Source organism: Dendropsophus ebraccatus, chromosome 10, assembly GCF_027789765.1.
Source record: "Dendropsophus ebraccatus isolate aDenEbr1 chromosome 10, aDenEbr1.pat, whole genome shotgun sequence".
Classification (NCBI taxonomy): Eukaryota; Metazoa; Chordata; class Amphibia; order Anura; family Hylidae; genus Dendropsophus; species Dendropsophus ebraccatus.
Genome location: NC_091463.1, coordinates 51,441,490 through 51,457,275, shown reverse-complemented (window position 1 = coordinate 51,457,275; position 15,786 = coordinate 51,441,490). Strand labels below are relative to the sequence as shown.

The following is a 15,786-nucleotide window of genomic DNA, read 5'->3' as shown; positions in this document are numbered from 1 at the left end:
ACTATACTGCTGATCCTTTAGCTTCACTAATATCACTATACTGCTGATCCTTAAAGGGGTAGTGCAAAGTTGTATAACTTTGTAATGTGTGTTATTTAGTGAATAATTTTGAAACGCCGCGCTACCCCTTTAAGCTTTATCACTATCACTATATTGCTGAATCTTTAGCTTTATCACTATCACTATACTGCTGATCCTTTAGCTTCACCAATATCCCTATACTGCTGATCCTTTAGCTTTATCACCATCACTGTTCTGCTGATCCTTTAGCTTCACCAATATTACTATACTGCTGATCCTTTAGCTTTATCACTATAACTATACTGCTGATCCTTTAGCTTTATCACTATCACTAATCTGCTGATCCTTTAGCTTTATCACTATCACTATTCTACTAATCCTATAGCTTCACCAATATCATTATACTGCCAATCCTTTAGCTTCATCAATATCACTGTACTACTGATTCTGTAGCTTCACCAGTATCACTGTACTACTAATCTTTTAGCTTTATCAATATAACTATACTGCTAATCATTCAGTTTCACCAGTATCACTATATTATTGATCCTTTAGCTTCACCAATATCACCTATGCTGCTGATCCTTTAGCTTTAAAAATATCACTATACTGCTGATCCTTTAGCTTCACCAGTATCACAATACTATTAATCCTTTAGCTTCACCAATATCACTTATGTTGCTGATCCTTTAGCTTTAATTATATAACTATGCTGCTGATCCTTTAGCTTCACCAGTATCACTATACTGTTGATCCTTTAACTTCACCAATACCATTGTACTACTGATGCTTTAGCTTCATTAATATCATTATACTGCTGATCCCTTACCTTCACCAATATTTCTATACTTCTGATTCCTCAAGCATCATTATCCAACAGTTTCTTCCAACCCTGAGTGGCTGCTACTGGCAATAGTATCTACGACTGTATATAAATTGTTTAATAGACTCAAAGTCATGTCAAACACAAGAACTAGCACTAACACAATGAAAAGTGCTTGCTTCAGGGCTTATGCACACAACCATATTAGGGCTCAGAACAACCTTTCAATTGTGCATAATTCATCATCGCCTATAGACATTTATTGGACTACTAAACAAGTTTCTTTCTGTTGGTTTATATATGCATCTGACTGAAGAGAAATCTTGGAGGAATACTACTTTAGAAAATTCTAAATTCCATAGCAGGGTGTTGTATACAGACAGTATATGGTGGCATACGGTAAGGTATCTGTATGTCACTGTGCACATGGTGTTAATGGCATGCACTATACATTGTACACAATAACAGGCTAGTAGTTAGAATTAATGTTTAAATAGTGAATACAGTTTTTTTTAGATACTTGTGTGTACAGGAGACTACCTTACCTTTAATGGTGCATTTTTTGCTTCAGGAAATTCCCGTTCATCTAGACGTACCCATCGTTGTAGAAACTGCTGAACTAGTGGATTTTCGTTATTGACGATCTGAAATCCAGTGACATTGGCACCGCCATGCATGACTCTTTCCAGAGATATACTTGTAAATCCCTGCATACATACAAAATAAAATAAATGTAATTAATTATTCAGTTGGATTATTTCAGATTAAATTTCAAAACTGATAAGTAGCTAGGAAGCTCTGCAAATGCTATTATGCTGTTATGGTAGAAGCCAGATGGGTATTTAGCACATGAGCCAGGTTGCAGTGTTTCGGAGGGATATTACTATTAGCTAACCAAGCTTCAAACTATTTCTTGTTCACACATATAAAATCTGTTAAGCATGATCTGCCAAGCCTAGAACTGGGTCTAAATAGGTCAATGATGCAATAAAAATTCTGGCCAGCCTTCAAATGTATTCTATGATACAGCCTCATGTGCTGTGTCAAACTACAGTCCATCATCTCTAGTATATCTTCATTATACGCTTGTACATTACAGTTTGACAATAGAATCTACAACGACTACTATGTTAAGCTTTATAAGGGTCCACCTTAAATAGAAAAAACAACATTTTAAATTAACTGGTGCCAAAAAGTTATACAAATTTGATAATTACTAGTGATGAGAAAGTACTGAAATGCTCGGTTGCTAGTTACTCGAGACAAATATCTCCCGATACTCGAGTGCTCGTTTCGAGCAACGAACCCCATTGAAGTCAATGGGAGACTCAAGCATTTTTGCAGAGGACCCAAGTTCGGTAGGGGGAAGGTCGTGTGAAAACCGGTCAACCTCAGAAAATGATGGAAACAACACGGAAATGGACAGGAAACAGCTGGGGAAGCATGTATGCATTCCTCTGAGGTTGCCTAATGGCACCATTATGCCTAATTCTGTGCAACAGCCTGGTTAAAACAGAGATAGGCATATGGACCACCCAAAAACTCAGCCTGATAAAGCATGGCAGTGAGAACACAGGGAACCATTAAAACAGAGGTAGCATATCATGAACCAGCCAAAAATTTCAGCCTGACACAGCATGGCGGTGAGGACAGAGTGAACAAGGTAGAAGCGGTAGCCAGTCAACCTTCCAAAAATTATACTAGACCTAGCATGGCATTGAGCACACAGAGAACCATTAAAAGTGAGTGAGGAAGCAAGGGAGCCTCACAAAAATTAGGCCAGACACTGCATGGCATTGAGCACACAGAGAACCATTAAAAGGGAGTGAGGAAGCAAGTGAGCCCACCCAAAAATTGGAGTGGGTCCAGGGGCTGGGATATTTAGTGGACATGAACCCTGGTGCTGACAGCTAACTGGCTAGGCCAGCTGTCAGTCATTATCAAGGGTACACCTGATGCCTCTAGACCGGGGGTGGTGAGGCCCTGGCCACGGCTAGACCAAAAAAAATAAAACAGCTGGCTGGTTGGCGGGGGCGCGATCGGCGGGCCCCCGGCAACCAGTTCCACTCCTCGGCAAACGTAGTGTGATGTCAGAGCATGGCAGTGAGGACACAGAGAACAATACAGTCTTCTTAAGAAGCCCTGGAATTTGAACGAATACACTTTCAATCCTTTAAAGAGTCTCTAAGAGACGGCAAGTGCGGTAGCCTGTGTATTAAAGAGACCTGGTCAATCCTGCCTTCAAAAAGGCTATGACAACATCCAAGGAAGGTTAGAAGTTACTGATGAAAGGCCTGGTCAATCCTTCCCTCAAAACGGCTAAAACATCCAAGGAAGGTAGAAGGTGCTGTTCATCAGTTTGAGCACCACCTGTTGGCGCTTACCCACGGCAGTGATGCTGCGCCTAAAACTAAAATATCCAGATTATGGCTAGATTTTGCCTCACACCCTCATGCAGTTTTGCATGATAGGCATCTCTTTGGAGGTAGGGGCGAAGAATAACAATACAATCTTCTTAAGAGGCCCCGAGCTAAAAAATGAAAGGACGGCAGAGAACACCTGCAAGTTGACATCCACAGATTGTCTGGTACGAAGTGGACAACACAAGGATGCTAAATTAGGATCCACCATTATCACTGTCTGTTCCTTTGAACAGTGGCGTGTATCTTGGAGATACAATAGATGACCAGACAGCCCAGCAAAATAGCACTTGAATTGAAGTCGATTTCATTTTAAAATTTAAATTGAAGGTTAGAAAAAAGAAAAACATAAAGTAGCCTTTACCAGCCTTTAGATGAGGCAGGCATGGAACCTTACAAAAATTAGGCCTGACACAGAGTAAGAGTAAAAAAAAAACAAAAATAACAGCTGGCTGGTTGGTGGGGGCGCGATCGGTGGGCCCCCGGCAGCCAGTTCCGCTCCTCCACAGACGTAGTGTGACGTCAGAGCATTGCAGTGAGGAAACAGAGAACCATTAGAAGTGAGGAAGCAATTGAGCCTCCCAATAATTAGGCCAGACACTGCATGGCGGAAGAAGACTTGGCTGTTGGCTGAGAATTGAAGGAAGAGGAGGAAGAGGAGGAGGAGGAGGAGGAGGGGAGATAACAAGAATCTTCATGTTGAGCTGCTTTCCCCGGGTGGACAGCCAACAAGGAGGCAAGGGCAGGCACAGCAGTAGTAAACATGGATGCCAGTTAAGGCCCAGCAGTAGCCAAAGAGGAGGAAAGGGCAGGCACACCAGTAGTCAACATGGATGCCAGTTAAGGCCCAGCAACAAGGAGGCAAGGGCAGGCACACCAGTAGTCAACATGGATGCCAGTTAAGGCCCTGCAGTAGCCAACATGGAGGCAAGGGCAGGCACAGCAGTAGTCAACATGGATGCCAGTTAAGGCCCAGCAGTAGCCAACATGGAGGCAAGGGCAGACACACCAGTAGTCAACATGGATGCCAGTTGAGGCCCAGCAGTAGCCAACATGGAGGCAAGGGCAGGCACAACAGTAATCAACATGGATGCCAGTTAAAGCCCAGCAGTAGCCAACATGGAGGCAAGGGCAGGCACACCAGTAGTCAACCTAGATGCCAGTTGAGGCCCAGCAGTAGCCAACATGGAGGCAAGGGCAGGCACACCAGTAGTCAACATGGATGCTAGTAAAGGCCCAGCAGTATTCAACATGGATGCCAGTGAAGGCCCAGCAATAGCCAACATGGAGGCAAGGGCAGGCACAGCAGTAGTTAACATGGATGTCCATTACTGCTCTGGTTAATCCTGCTACAACATTGAAAAAGGTAGAAGGTACTGGTGAAAGAATGTCATAGGACACCCATAAGATAAGAGGACATCCACAGATAATATGGTTTGAAATGGACAAGACAAGGAAGGTAAGGGCAGGCCCAGCAGTAGTCAACATGGATGCCAGTAAAGGCCCAGCAGTAGTCAACATGGATGCCAGTAAAGGCCCAGCAGTAGTCAACATGGATGCCAGTGAAGGCCCAGCAATAGCCAACATGGAGGCAAGGGCAGGCACAGCAGTAGTCAACATGGATGTCCATTACTGCTCTGGTCAATCCTGCCTTAAAAACAGCTACCTGATGAACAGAACCCCTGATGAAGTCTTAGGACGGAACGCGTGGGGATTTCTGTTCCCTGCACCCCCTCTTGAGCTGCTCTCTGTCATGTGACTAACGTAAATTGTACTGATTGTTTTCCATTTTGATTTTTTGTAGTGATTATCATACATTACTTGTATTTTGTTCAGAATTTATTTAGTTGTATTATTTCAGCATTTACTTTATTACATTTTGTCTTATTTCTGGCATACATTAGGACATGTGGGTTTAACCTTTCTAAATAGTCAGCCCTTGGTTATTCCATCCTTTTTCTCTGGGGGGGGGGGGGGGGTGCACGGTTGCACATTGAGCCGTACCTGGCTTGGTGCTTGATTTATATGTGGTTTATAGTGGTTTTTAATGTCTGTATTAGTTGGTTGTGTTTAATAAAATTTATTGTTATTTTGTACATCATATTTTGAGGTGCAGCCTGTTTTATCTATACTCAGTTCTTCGTTGTGTTAAAAATAGCTACAACATTGAAAAAAGGTAGAAGGTACTGGTGAAAGAATAGCATAGGACACCTGTAAGATAAGATGACATCCAAAGATAATTTGGTTTGAAGTGGACAAGACAAGGAAGGTAAGGGCAGACACCGCAGTAATAAACATGGATGCCAGTAAAGGCCCAGCAGTAGTCAACATGGACGCCAGTTAAGGCCCAGCAATAGCCAACAAGTAGCCTTCTACCCCCAGCACCGTTTTGATTTTCAATTTGACTGTAGCAGTTGGGTTAACATTCCATTGAAGTTCTATGCAGGTGTGCTACAAATACAGTGTAGTACAGTGCAATACAGTGTAGTACACACTAGTTTTTTTTTGGGGGGGGGGGCGGGGGGCTGTACGGTAAAATCTGGTAGTGGCTGGACCTATACACACACTCTGTGATACCCCCTTACAATGAGCAGTGAAGTTCTATGCAGGTGTACTACAAATCCCAGCAATACAGTGTAGTACCCACTAGTTTAGAGGGGGCTGTACGTCACAATCTGGTAGTGGCTGGACCTATACACACACTATGTGATACCCCCTTACAATGAGCAGTGAAGTTTTATGCAGGTGTACTACAAATCCCAGCAATACAATGTAGTACAGCAGCACCACCAGTCCCAAAATCAAAAAAGTACACTGAGCACTTCTTAGGGGTCTGTATGCAACACCTAATGTCCCCTTTCTGCCAGCAGCCGAACACCAGTGTGCTGCGGAAATCGTGGTAGCAGCACTGCAAGTCCCAGCCAGCAGTCTGTAGTAATACTATTAAAAAACGATTTGAAGCCCTGAAAAGGGCTGTTTGTTTGTATTGCTAGTATTCCCTGCCTACTGGAACGCTAAATCCTACACTGACACTCTCCCTGACCAGCAGCAGCTCTGTCCCTGATCTCTCACAGCATGCGTCTGAAGCGATCCCTGCCGGCGCCGAGTTTTATATGGCAGGGTCATCTGATCTGGCCAACCAATCGCTGCTATCGACATGTATGGGTCCCACGTGATTGCAGGATGTACCAAAGAGCCTCCTGCATGTTTATTGGCTGAGAAATAGCGCCCAAACTTACAGGAAATGGATGATGATATTCTCTCGAGTATCGCGAGATGCTCGTCCGAGTAACGAGTACCATCGGGTACCGTAATACTCGATCGAGTACCAAGCATGCTAACTCATCACTATTAATTACCTCTATTTTATAAAAAAAAATGTAAATGAGCATGTTAGGAGCACTGGGGTGTTCCTTTCCCCCAGTGCACCATTTGGCCTGCCCGCCGTCGCCTTTGTTCACGTCTAACGGTACACTGGGGGTCTGAGGAATGCTCCCCATGCTCCTAACAAGCTACCTAACTTAAATGTCGGAACTGACAAATAGAAAGGGCTGGCACTGGGGAGATGAGGTAGACGGCTTAAGGGAGATATCTTCAGATTTGTTTGTACAAATTTAAAAGCTTCTAAATGCCCGGAGGAAGTAGCGTGATTCTGCTTCTCACTGTCACCTCTGTCTGTGCCAGAATCTGTTTTGAGCAGGATAGGTTTCTCTCTGCTATGGACAGTTCCTGACATGGACAGCAGTGAGCACCATGTCCGACTGGAAAAAATACAAGACACAAGTTGATTTTTTCCCCCCTTAACCCCTGCTTTAGGCAGGTTTCACACTACATGAAACACCGGCGGTTCTGTGACCCGGCCGGGTCACAGAACGGCCGGTGTTAGTGAAGATCACCCTAGCCGGTACTGCAGTACCGCCTGGATGATCTTCATTTGTGCTGAATAGGGATGCGGGCGCATCCATGTGCACCCGCATCTCAATTCACCATTGAACCCATTGAACTCCATTGTGTGCACTGTCTGGGTTGACATGTCAGTTTTTTAAGTACCTGCTTGCAATCGTGGCCAGAGTGTATACTATGTGTATACACTCCGGCCGTGATTCCATAGATGGCAGCACCACACAAATTTCCTAATAATCACAGGAGTTGTTGCAAATCGGCAGCAATGGCCGTAATTAATAGCAAACATTGTGTGAACATAGCCTTATAATGCATACATCTAGTGAGACAATCATGTGGCAGTGGCACAACTGTGAACTGACCTATGCTGCTGGAAATGTGTGAAGATAAGATTGAGAGTCTTAAATACCATACATAACACATATAGTAAGCTCCATGAGTGTGAGCAGCGTGTCTTTGTTATGTCAGAGGAAAAAGGAAATCCTGTTTCAGACTGTTTTTTCTATACCGGACACCCGCCGGAGTGGGCTAAACTTGTAATAGAACATGGACATTTTCTGCACAGGACAGGACTGAGGTGTCCCTGTGACCCCGTGACTTCCCTTTTTTCTTAGGAGGTTAGATTCCCACCAATCATAAAATAATGGCATGTCCCAGTGATCACTTTCAGGCTATGTTCACACTACGTAAAACTACGGCCGTAGTTCTCGCCGCAGAACTACGGCCGTAGTTTTGAGGCGTGGAACATAGCCTTATTTTCAATGGGATCCCAGCTGGAGCCTACACACATCGTATGCGCTCTGGCCGGGATCCCATGCTTCGCTGGAAAAAACTGACATGTCAGTTTTCTGCGGCCGGAATTCAGTGAATTCCAGCCGCAGAAAGACCTGTCAGTTCACACAGTGAAGCGAGCGGCTCCGGCCGCTTGCTTCACTGTGGGCTATGGGAAGCTCTGATGCGGGCGCGCGCTGATGCTCCTGCATCAGAGCTCCGTGGCCGGAAAGATCACACAGCCGGTACTTAAGTACCGGCCGGGATAATCCAGGCTGAGACCGGCCGTTGCTTGACGTGGCCGGGGTCACGGAACGGCCGGGTGTTCACGGAAACCAAGAAAAAAATCATGATCCACAAGTAATCCATATTTTTCCCAAAACGCGTCCATTTTTTTGTGTGTTCTATGTCAGTGAAGTGGCAAAAATGTACAATTTTGGAATATAATCATCCAAAGAATTCTATAAAAATGAATGTTTTTTTTTTTAAATATTGGTGTACATAGTGGTGAGACCACATACACAATGCCCCAAACCACCAAAGTACCGCTAATTCTATTACACAAGCAGGTAATGCTCCTGTAATCTTATAAATCTCATAAAGCAGAGAACTAATAGTGCCAATGTGCAAACATCCTCAGAAATGTATGTAATATTTGTAATAATACAGAGGTATGCACATTATTGATGGACGTTCATCCTTATAAGCTGTCTTACACGCATATAATTTTTTCAGCATTTTTCAGTAGGAGATCACATGAATACTGATGTACTGAAGGTGAGCTACACCAAAGAGAAAAGGTATGAGACCAGTGGCCACTAGGGATGGTCCGAACCTGCCGAGGTTCAGGTTCGTACGAACCCGAACTCTCGGCAATGATTTCCGCTGTCTGCCCGCTCCGTGGAGAGGGTGGATACAGCGGGAGGACCGCCTGGAAAACTGGGATACAGCCATAGCCATAGGCTGTATCCCAGTTTTCCAGGCGGTCCTCCCGCTGTATCCACCCGCTGCACGGATCGGCCAGACAGCGGGAATCTGGCCACCAATGAGTGATAAGATCAATGAAATGCTATTTTTATTTTAAATTTTTATTAAAGACATCATATAGATTACTTTGTTTGTTCTACAGAATTTTTAGTGATTATCTGAGGAACTTTCTCTACATATGGCAGTAGGTTTTGTAGTTATACTCACCTACCTTGGTTCCATGCATATCCCTGCTCTGACATCATCCAGTTCCCTGCTCACAACTGTTACATCCAGCTTCTGAGATAAATCATCTCAGCCAATCACTGACTTATGTGTGACACTTCTGTGACCAGTGATTGGCTGACTGGGAGGCTCATGTTTAGATGACTTGTAGTGGTGATGAGCAGGGGACTGCATAAAATAAGAAATGCAGGGAGCTGGGGCTAAATGATTATGATTTTTTTTTATTTTTTACAACCCCAGACAACCCGTTTAAGGTATAAATAATAATACTTATATGGGTTTGGGTAGTATTGCTGTTTAAGTATGTGTAATATTGTAGGTTAATAGTGGCCATCTGACTCTCCACTGAAAGATGGATAGAAAGGTTGGGTGTGTTGGATTTTACCCACTGAACCCTATTGTTATGGGATGGATAAGCTGGCACCAGAACTGTATGACTATGATTTACCCCTCCTCATAGTGGAAATATGAATGTTCAGCCGTGCCAAACCTTCATGTACAGTATATGGGAAGGTTGGGAATAGCTGTTGGCTGTGCCATAGACAGGTATTACAAACAAGCACACAACAGAAGAAAACAGGGGCGCTTTAAAGTGTAGTAGGCCAGTGTATAAAATCTGGATATTAAACGACTATGAGTCAAACTAACCTGGTGGAGTTGTGCAATAATATAGGGACAAATCTATGGAGAGCAGCAGGGGCGTAGCTAGAAATGGCTAAGCCCCATAGCAAACGTTCCAATGGGGTCCCCCCCCACACTGTGACTGGATAAAACCACCACACCAGACCTGACCAATACCGCCATACTGTGACTGGATAACACTGCCATACCAGACCTGACCAACACCCACTATACTGTGACTGGATAACACCACCATACCAGACCTGACCAATACCACCATACTGTGACTGGATAACACTGCCATACCAGACCTGACCAATACCGCCATACTGTGACTGGATAACACCACCAGACCTGACCTATACCGCCATACTGTGACTGGATAAAACCACCAGACCTGACCTATACCGCCATACTGTGACTGGATAACACCACCAGACCTGACCAATACCGCCATACTGTGACTGGATAATACTCTCATACCAGACCTGACCAATACCGCCATACTGTGACTGGATAACACTGTCATACCAGACCTGACCAATACCACCATACTGTGACTGGATAACACCACTATACCAGACCTGACCAACACTGCCATACTGTGACTGGATAACACTGTCATACCAGACCTGACCAATACCGCCATACTGTGACTGGATAACACTGCCACACCAGACCTGACCAATACCACCATACTCTGACTGGACAACACCACTATACCAGACCTGACCAACACTGCCATACTGTGACTGGATAACACTGCCATACCAGACCTGACCAATACCACCTTACTGTGACTGGATAACACTGCCACACCAGACCTGACCAATACCGCCATACTCTGACTATATAGCGCTGCCATACCAGACACCTCCATTCTGTAACTGCCTGCCTACCTACCAGCTTGCTACTGCACTGCATACATATATATATTTCTCCAGCCTGCTACTGTATGTATATATACTGTATATACTGGCCCTGCATGTGTGTGTATATATATATATATATATATATATATATATATATATATATATATATATACACACACACACACACGCACACACATATACATGATGCAGCCTGGTACTGCACTGTAATATATATAGTTTACACTTACATGAGGAGGAGGAGGGAGCTGTCACTATCTCTCCGAGGTCCGGGCGGGAGAGGGCTAGGGGTCCGAGGTTATCCTACCTCACAGGATGCTCCGTGCAGCAGCTGACAGGCCAGTCTCCCTTTCTCCCCGTACTTTGTGATGCCGCCCCCTGCTGGTGAGTGTTTGCCCTGCAGTTCTACAAACATCGTTCTCCCCTGGTTAGCTAGTATCAGGACAAACGTCCTGCAGAGCTAACCAGGGGACATCACACAGGCAGTCCCCGCAGTCCCCACTGCCGGGCCCCTTGATGAGCCGGGCCCTGTAGCAGCAGCTACTGCTGCTACAGTGGTAGTTCCGCCACTGGAGAGCAGATTGAGATGCATGCAGCCAGACTATTGATCCTGGCGATCAGCAACTGTCACGATGTGCTAGCCCAAATGTGCAAATAGAAATCTCTGGATCTGGATCATCTGTGTTGTCTTGGCGCATATAAGTATCAGGTAACAGCTTCTTTTAAGCAGATACTTTTATCTTTCAGGTTCACATTGTAGGTGTGAACAGAGCAACGTGTTCCCTTGCCGGCCTGGCATCTTTCTCAGGCTCATCCAGATCCATAGATTTCTATATAGACAGGTATTGAAACTGTATGGACACCTTAAGAGTCTTTACAGGTGTATACATAGATTGGGATTGGCCCCAAGTAGAGGCCACGGTCAAGATTTGAACAAGTGTGTTTTAACAGAGAGTTAGTGCTCTAGTACTATATACTAAGGATTCTTACTAAAGAAATTAGTACTCTAAAAAATTTATGCTGCTCATTTCCTAAAAAAAAAATAATTTATAATAATAATAATATGTTAAATGACTGTATTAGCAAGCAAGTCTTAGATCTTTATTACGTTTTTCTTTTCACTTTTGAGCTAATCGTAAATCTAGCCTGCTGTGTATGTTTTTGCTCTTGCCATTTAATAATAATTGAGGTTTCCTTATTTATTATAAGGATTATAAGAGTTTGGGTTTTAATACACAGAATGCAAAATGTTCTAAAAAAAATGCAAAACTCTTGAAATCTACAGTTGAATATTACCGTGTCTACACCCCCTTTGTTACCATGGATGCGCTATTAGTCTAAAGGTTTAGTATAAATTTAGATCATAGCAACAGAATATTTTACCTTTTAGTAGAACATTGAGTTCATGTTTCTGTTCACAAATAACACAGATCTTCTACAATGGCATATAAGCTATTATTCACAATCCAACCAGCTCCTCTAATTCTAACTCTGCTACTTCTATGACATTTTACGCATTGATGACATAAGTCAGTTGCCATAGGCAGCTAGACTTACTCTACGCATACACTTCTGTTGAAAGTCCATAAGTTCAGATCTTAGTGATCTTGGCTAGAGAAATGCAATTGTCTTATTTCTGTACAGCAGTGTCTATAAGTATTTAACTAGAAATGAACGAACCTCAAGCATGCTCGAGTCGATCCGAACCCAAACTTTCGGCATTTGATTAGCGGTGGCTGCTGAAGTTGCATAAAGCCCTAAGGCAATGTGGAAATCATGGATATAGTCATTGGCTGTATCCATGTTTTCCAGACAACTGTCATGGCCGCGGCGGCGTCCCGTGTTCCAGGCCGCCGCCGCGACCTCCTCCTGCCCCATGCAGCTGCCGGGGTCCTTGTGCAGGGACCCGGCGCTGCTGCTAGTTCGGCCCCTGGGGGCGCCTCACCTCTCCTCCGCTCCTGTCTCCGTCTGTGCCGGCCGACGCGCGCGTCCCCACCTCCTAGGGCGCGCGCGCGCCGGCTGTCTCAGATTTAAAGGGCCAGTGCGCTCCTAATTGGTCCATATGTCAATCACTCCCCTATAAGTTCCAGCTCTGCCCCCTTCCAGGTGTTGGAGCCTCTACATGCTTCCCATAGCGTTTGGCCCAGCTCCCTGTTGTTCCTGATTCCTATCCGCTACCTGGTCCCTAGTCCCTGTTCCTGATTCCTATCCGCTACCTGGTCCCTAGTCCTTGTTCCTGGTTCCTGCTCCCCTGTTACACCATTGCTCCTGTGTTCAGCCTGTCACCTGCGGTTACGCCTACAGACCTCTGCCAGCACCATCTCCTGCCTACTGCTCCTGCCACGCCTTGCCTGCCGTCACTAGCAACCAAGCCAGGGGTAGCGACCTGGGGGTCGCCTGCCGCAGCAAGTCCATCCCGCCTTGCGGCGGGCTCTGGTGAAAACCAGCGGCCCCTTAGACTCCGCTCCCTGGTGAGGTTAGTGCCATCGCTGGTGACGGTCCAGTGGATCCACTACTCCAGGCGTTACAGTAGGCTCCAACCATGGATCCCGGCGAGGTGCCTGATATCCGCAAAGTAGCCCGAGTGGTCGCCCTACAGGCTCAACAGATCCAGAAACAGTCGCAGCAGATCCAGCAACTCACTGCCGCTCCGCTCCCTGGTGAGGTTAGTGCCATCGCTGGTGACGGTCCAGTGGATCCACTACTCCAGGCATTACAACAACCTTAGAGCTTTATCCAATTTCAGCAGCCCCAGCTAATCAAGTACCGAACGTTCGGGTTCGGATCGACTCGAACCCGGTTCGCTCATCTCTATATTTAACCCTTTTAGGACCAGGCCCTAAATGACCCAGTGGACTGCGCAAATTTTGTTCTTTGTGCTTTCGTTTTTTCCTCCTCCCCTTCCAAGAGCTCCAGCACTTTCAGTTTTCTATCTACAGGGCCATGTAAGGGCTTATTTTTTACAGGAATAGTTGTAATTTGTAATGGCGCCTTTCATTCTACCATAACATGTATGATGGAACCCCAATATTAATATTTATGAAGATATAAATTGATGAAATCGTAAATAAGAATGCAATATGGTAACGTTTGGGGGGTTCCTTTGTCTACGTAATGCACTATATGGTAAAAGCGACATGATACCATTATTTTATAGGTCAGTCCGAACACAACCATATGCAGGTTTACACAGATTTTCTAATGTTATATATATTTTTTTTTATGAAATCCTTTTTTTTGGCAATTAATTATTAATAAAATGGGCCTATTGTGATGCTTATAGCGCTTTTATTTTTTCACCTACGGGGCTGTATGGGGTGTCATTTTTTCCATCATGATCTCTAGTTTTTAATAATACCATATTTGTGAAGATCACTTTTTATTGATTTTTTTAATATATAATGTAACATAAAAATGGTAATCCGCGCACATTTTCCCCTCTTTTAGTGTTTGCCGTTCGCCGTTTGCAATGATGCTTGTTATATTTTAATAGATCGGACAAATACGCACGCTACGGTATATTATATGTTTATTTATTTATTTATTTATTTTTTTATGTTTTATTTATATAATGGGAAAGGGGGGTGATTTCAACTTTTATTGGGGTTTTGGGGTAGTGTATTGGTGATTTTAACTTTTCTTTTTACACATTGTAAGTCCCTTTGGGGGACTTGTACATACATTACTTAGATTTTTACACTGATCATTGCTATGCCATAGGCATAGCATTGATCAGCGTTATCGGCGCTCTGCTGACTGAGCCTGCCTGTGCAGGCTCAGTGACCAGAGCGCCGATCGGACTGCACGGAGGCAGGTGAGAGACCTCCGGCGGTCCGTTTTAACGATCGGTAAGTGACAGGGGACTCCCCCTATCACTTACACTTAAATTTGCGATCACAGCGTTTAAGGAGTTAATGGCACGCTGCAGCGCGATCACTGCAGCGTGTCATTAATGGTGGGGTGCCAGCTGCTGATTGCCAGCCGGCCCCCACCTTCTGTGAAGCGCGCTCTGCTCCGGATCGCGATTCATAGCTCAGGACGTACCGGTATGTCCTTGGTTGTCTGGGCACAGACTTCCAGGACGTACCAGTACATCCTAAGTCGTCTAGGGGTTAAAGTGGCGACATTGAGATGCATGAGTAAAACTCATCAGAAATCTGCAGCTGTGCGCTTCAAGATTTCAGATGTAAACCTTCCTGACAAATGGCTCAAGTTTTCATATTGGTCACTGAGGAACACACATAATAGGCTGGGTATTTCTGTGGCATACTTGTCTGCTTTACTTTGTGGACTGGGACAGAGTAAGCAGCATCATTTAAGTTTGATTAGAGGGTGTGGGTTTTAAAGGGAGGCTGGGGTGATTTTTTAGAAGAGTGTTGGGGAGGATGAAAGAAGTGACATGCTCTCACCTCCCAGCTCCAGCGATGGTGCCTGTACCGGCTAATTCTGGGTCCGAGTGGGGACCTGGGACTTGAGGTGTTAGGCCCCCTCAGCTGCAGCTGAGGCGGAACCCTACTACAGCCAAAGACTGGCTGAGTGGGCATGGCACATCACATCCCAGGTCCCCCCTACCGGCACCAGTGTTGAATGGGAGAAGAGGGAACATGTTACTTCTTTCATCATCCCCAGCATCAGCTTAGAGCCTTGTTTTTTTGTGCTAAATATGGTACCTTGCAGTTTTCCAGAATAATTTTATCTCTAATTCCTTAACCCAGAGCACATTTGCTGGTAGGAATTCCCCCCCCCCCCCTTAGCTGATCTCTGCCTTACAACAACAAAAGGTAACAATTATTTTCTTAAGAGGCCAGTATCTTTCGTTCATGACCTTTTAACACTTGTCTTGTTTATATTCCATACAGCAGTAATTGCCTAAGGATCCTATAGAATATCTGATTTTTTATTTTTAAATCTTGGAAAAGACAAGAATCTCGAAGGGGTTTTGCAGCCCTTCTCAACTTTCTGGGCTTCAGATGGTTTCCTTGACAACTGTTTTTCCCAATGTTGCAAGGGGCACAAGAGGAAGAGGCGGCAAAGCCCATTTCAACTTTAACCTTTTCAGCTATATATTACCATTTAAAAAGCTGCTTAAGTTAAGATCTAATAATAAAAGTGTGTTATGGAAATT

The 15,786-nt window shown here is 44.6% G+C and overlaps 1 protein-coding gene across 1 annotated transcript in view; it reads right to left on the bottom strand.

Moving 5' to 3' along the window:
* The window catches only part of GRIA3 (glutamate ionotropic receptor AMPA type subunit 3), a 246,832-nt gene that overhangs the window by 73,654 nt on the left and 157,392 nt on the right, over nt 1-15,786 (bottom strand). Inside the window, exon 6 of the mRNA XM_069985508.1 lies at nt 1,390-1,551. Within this exon, the coding sequence (XP_069841609.1) occupies nt 1,390-1,551 (162 nt within the window). The remainder of the gene's footprint in view (nt 1-1,389; nt 1,552-15,786) is intronic.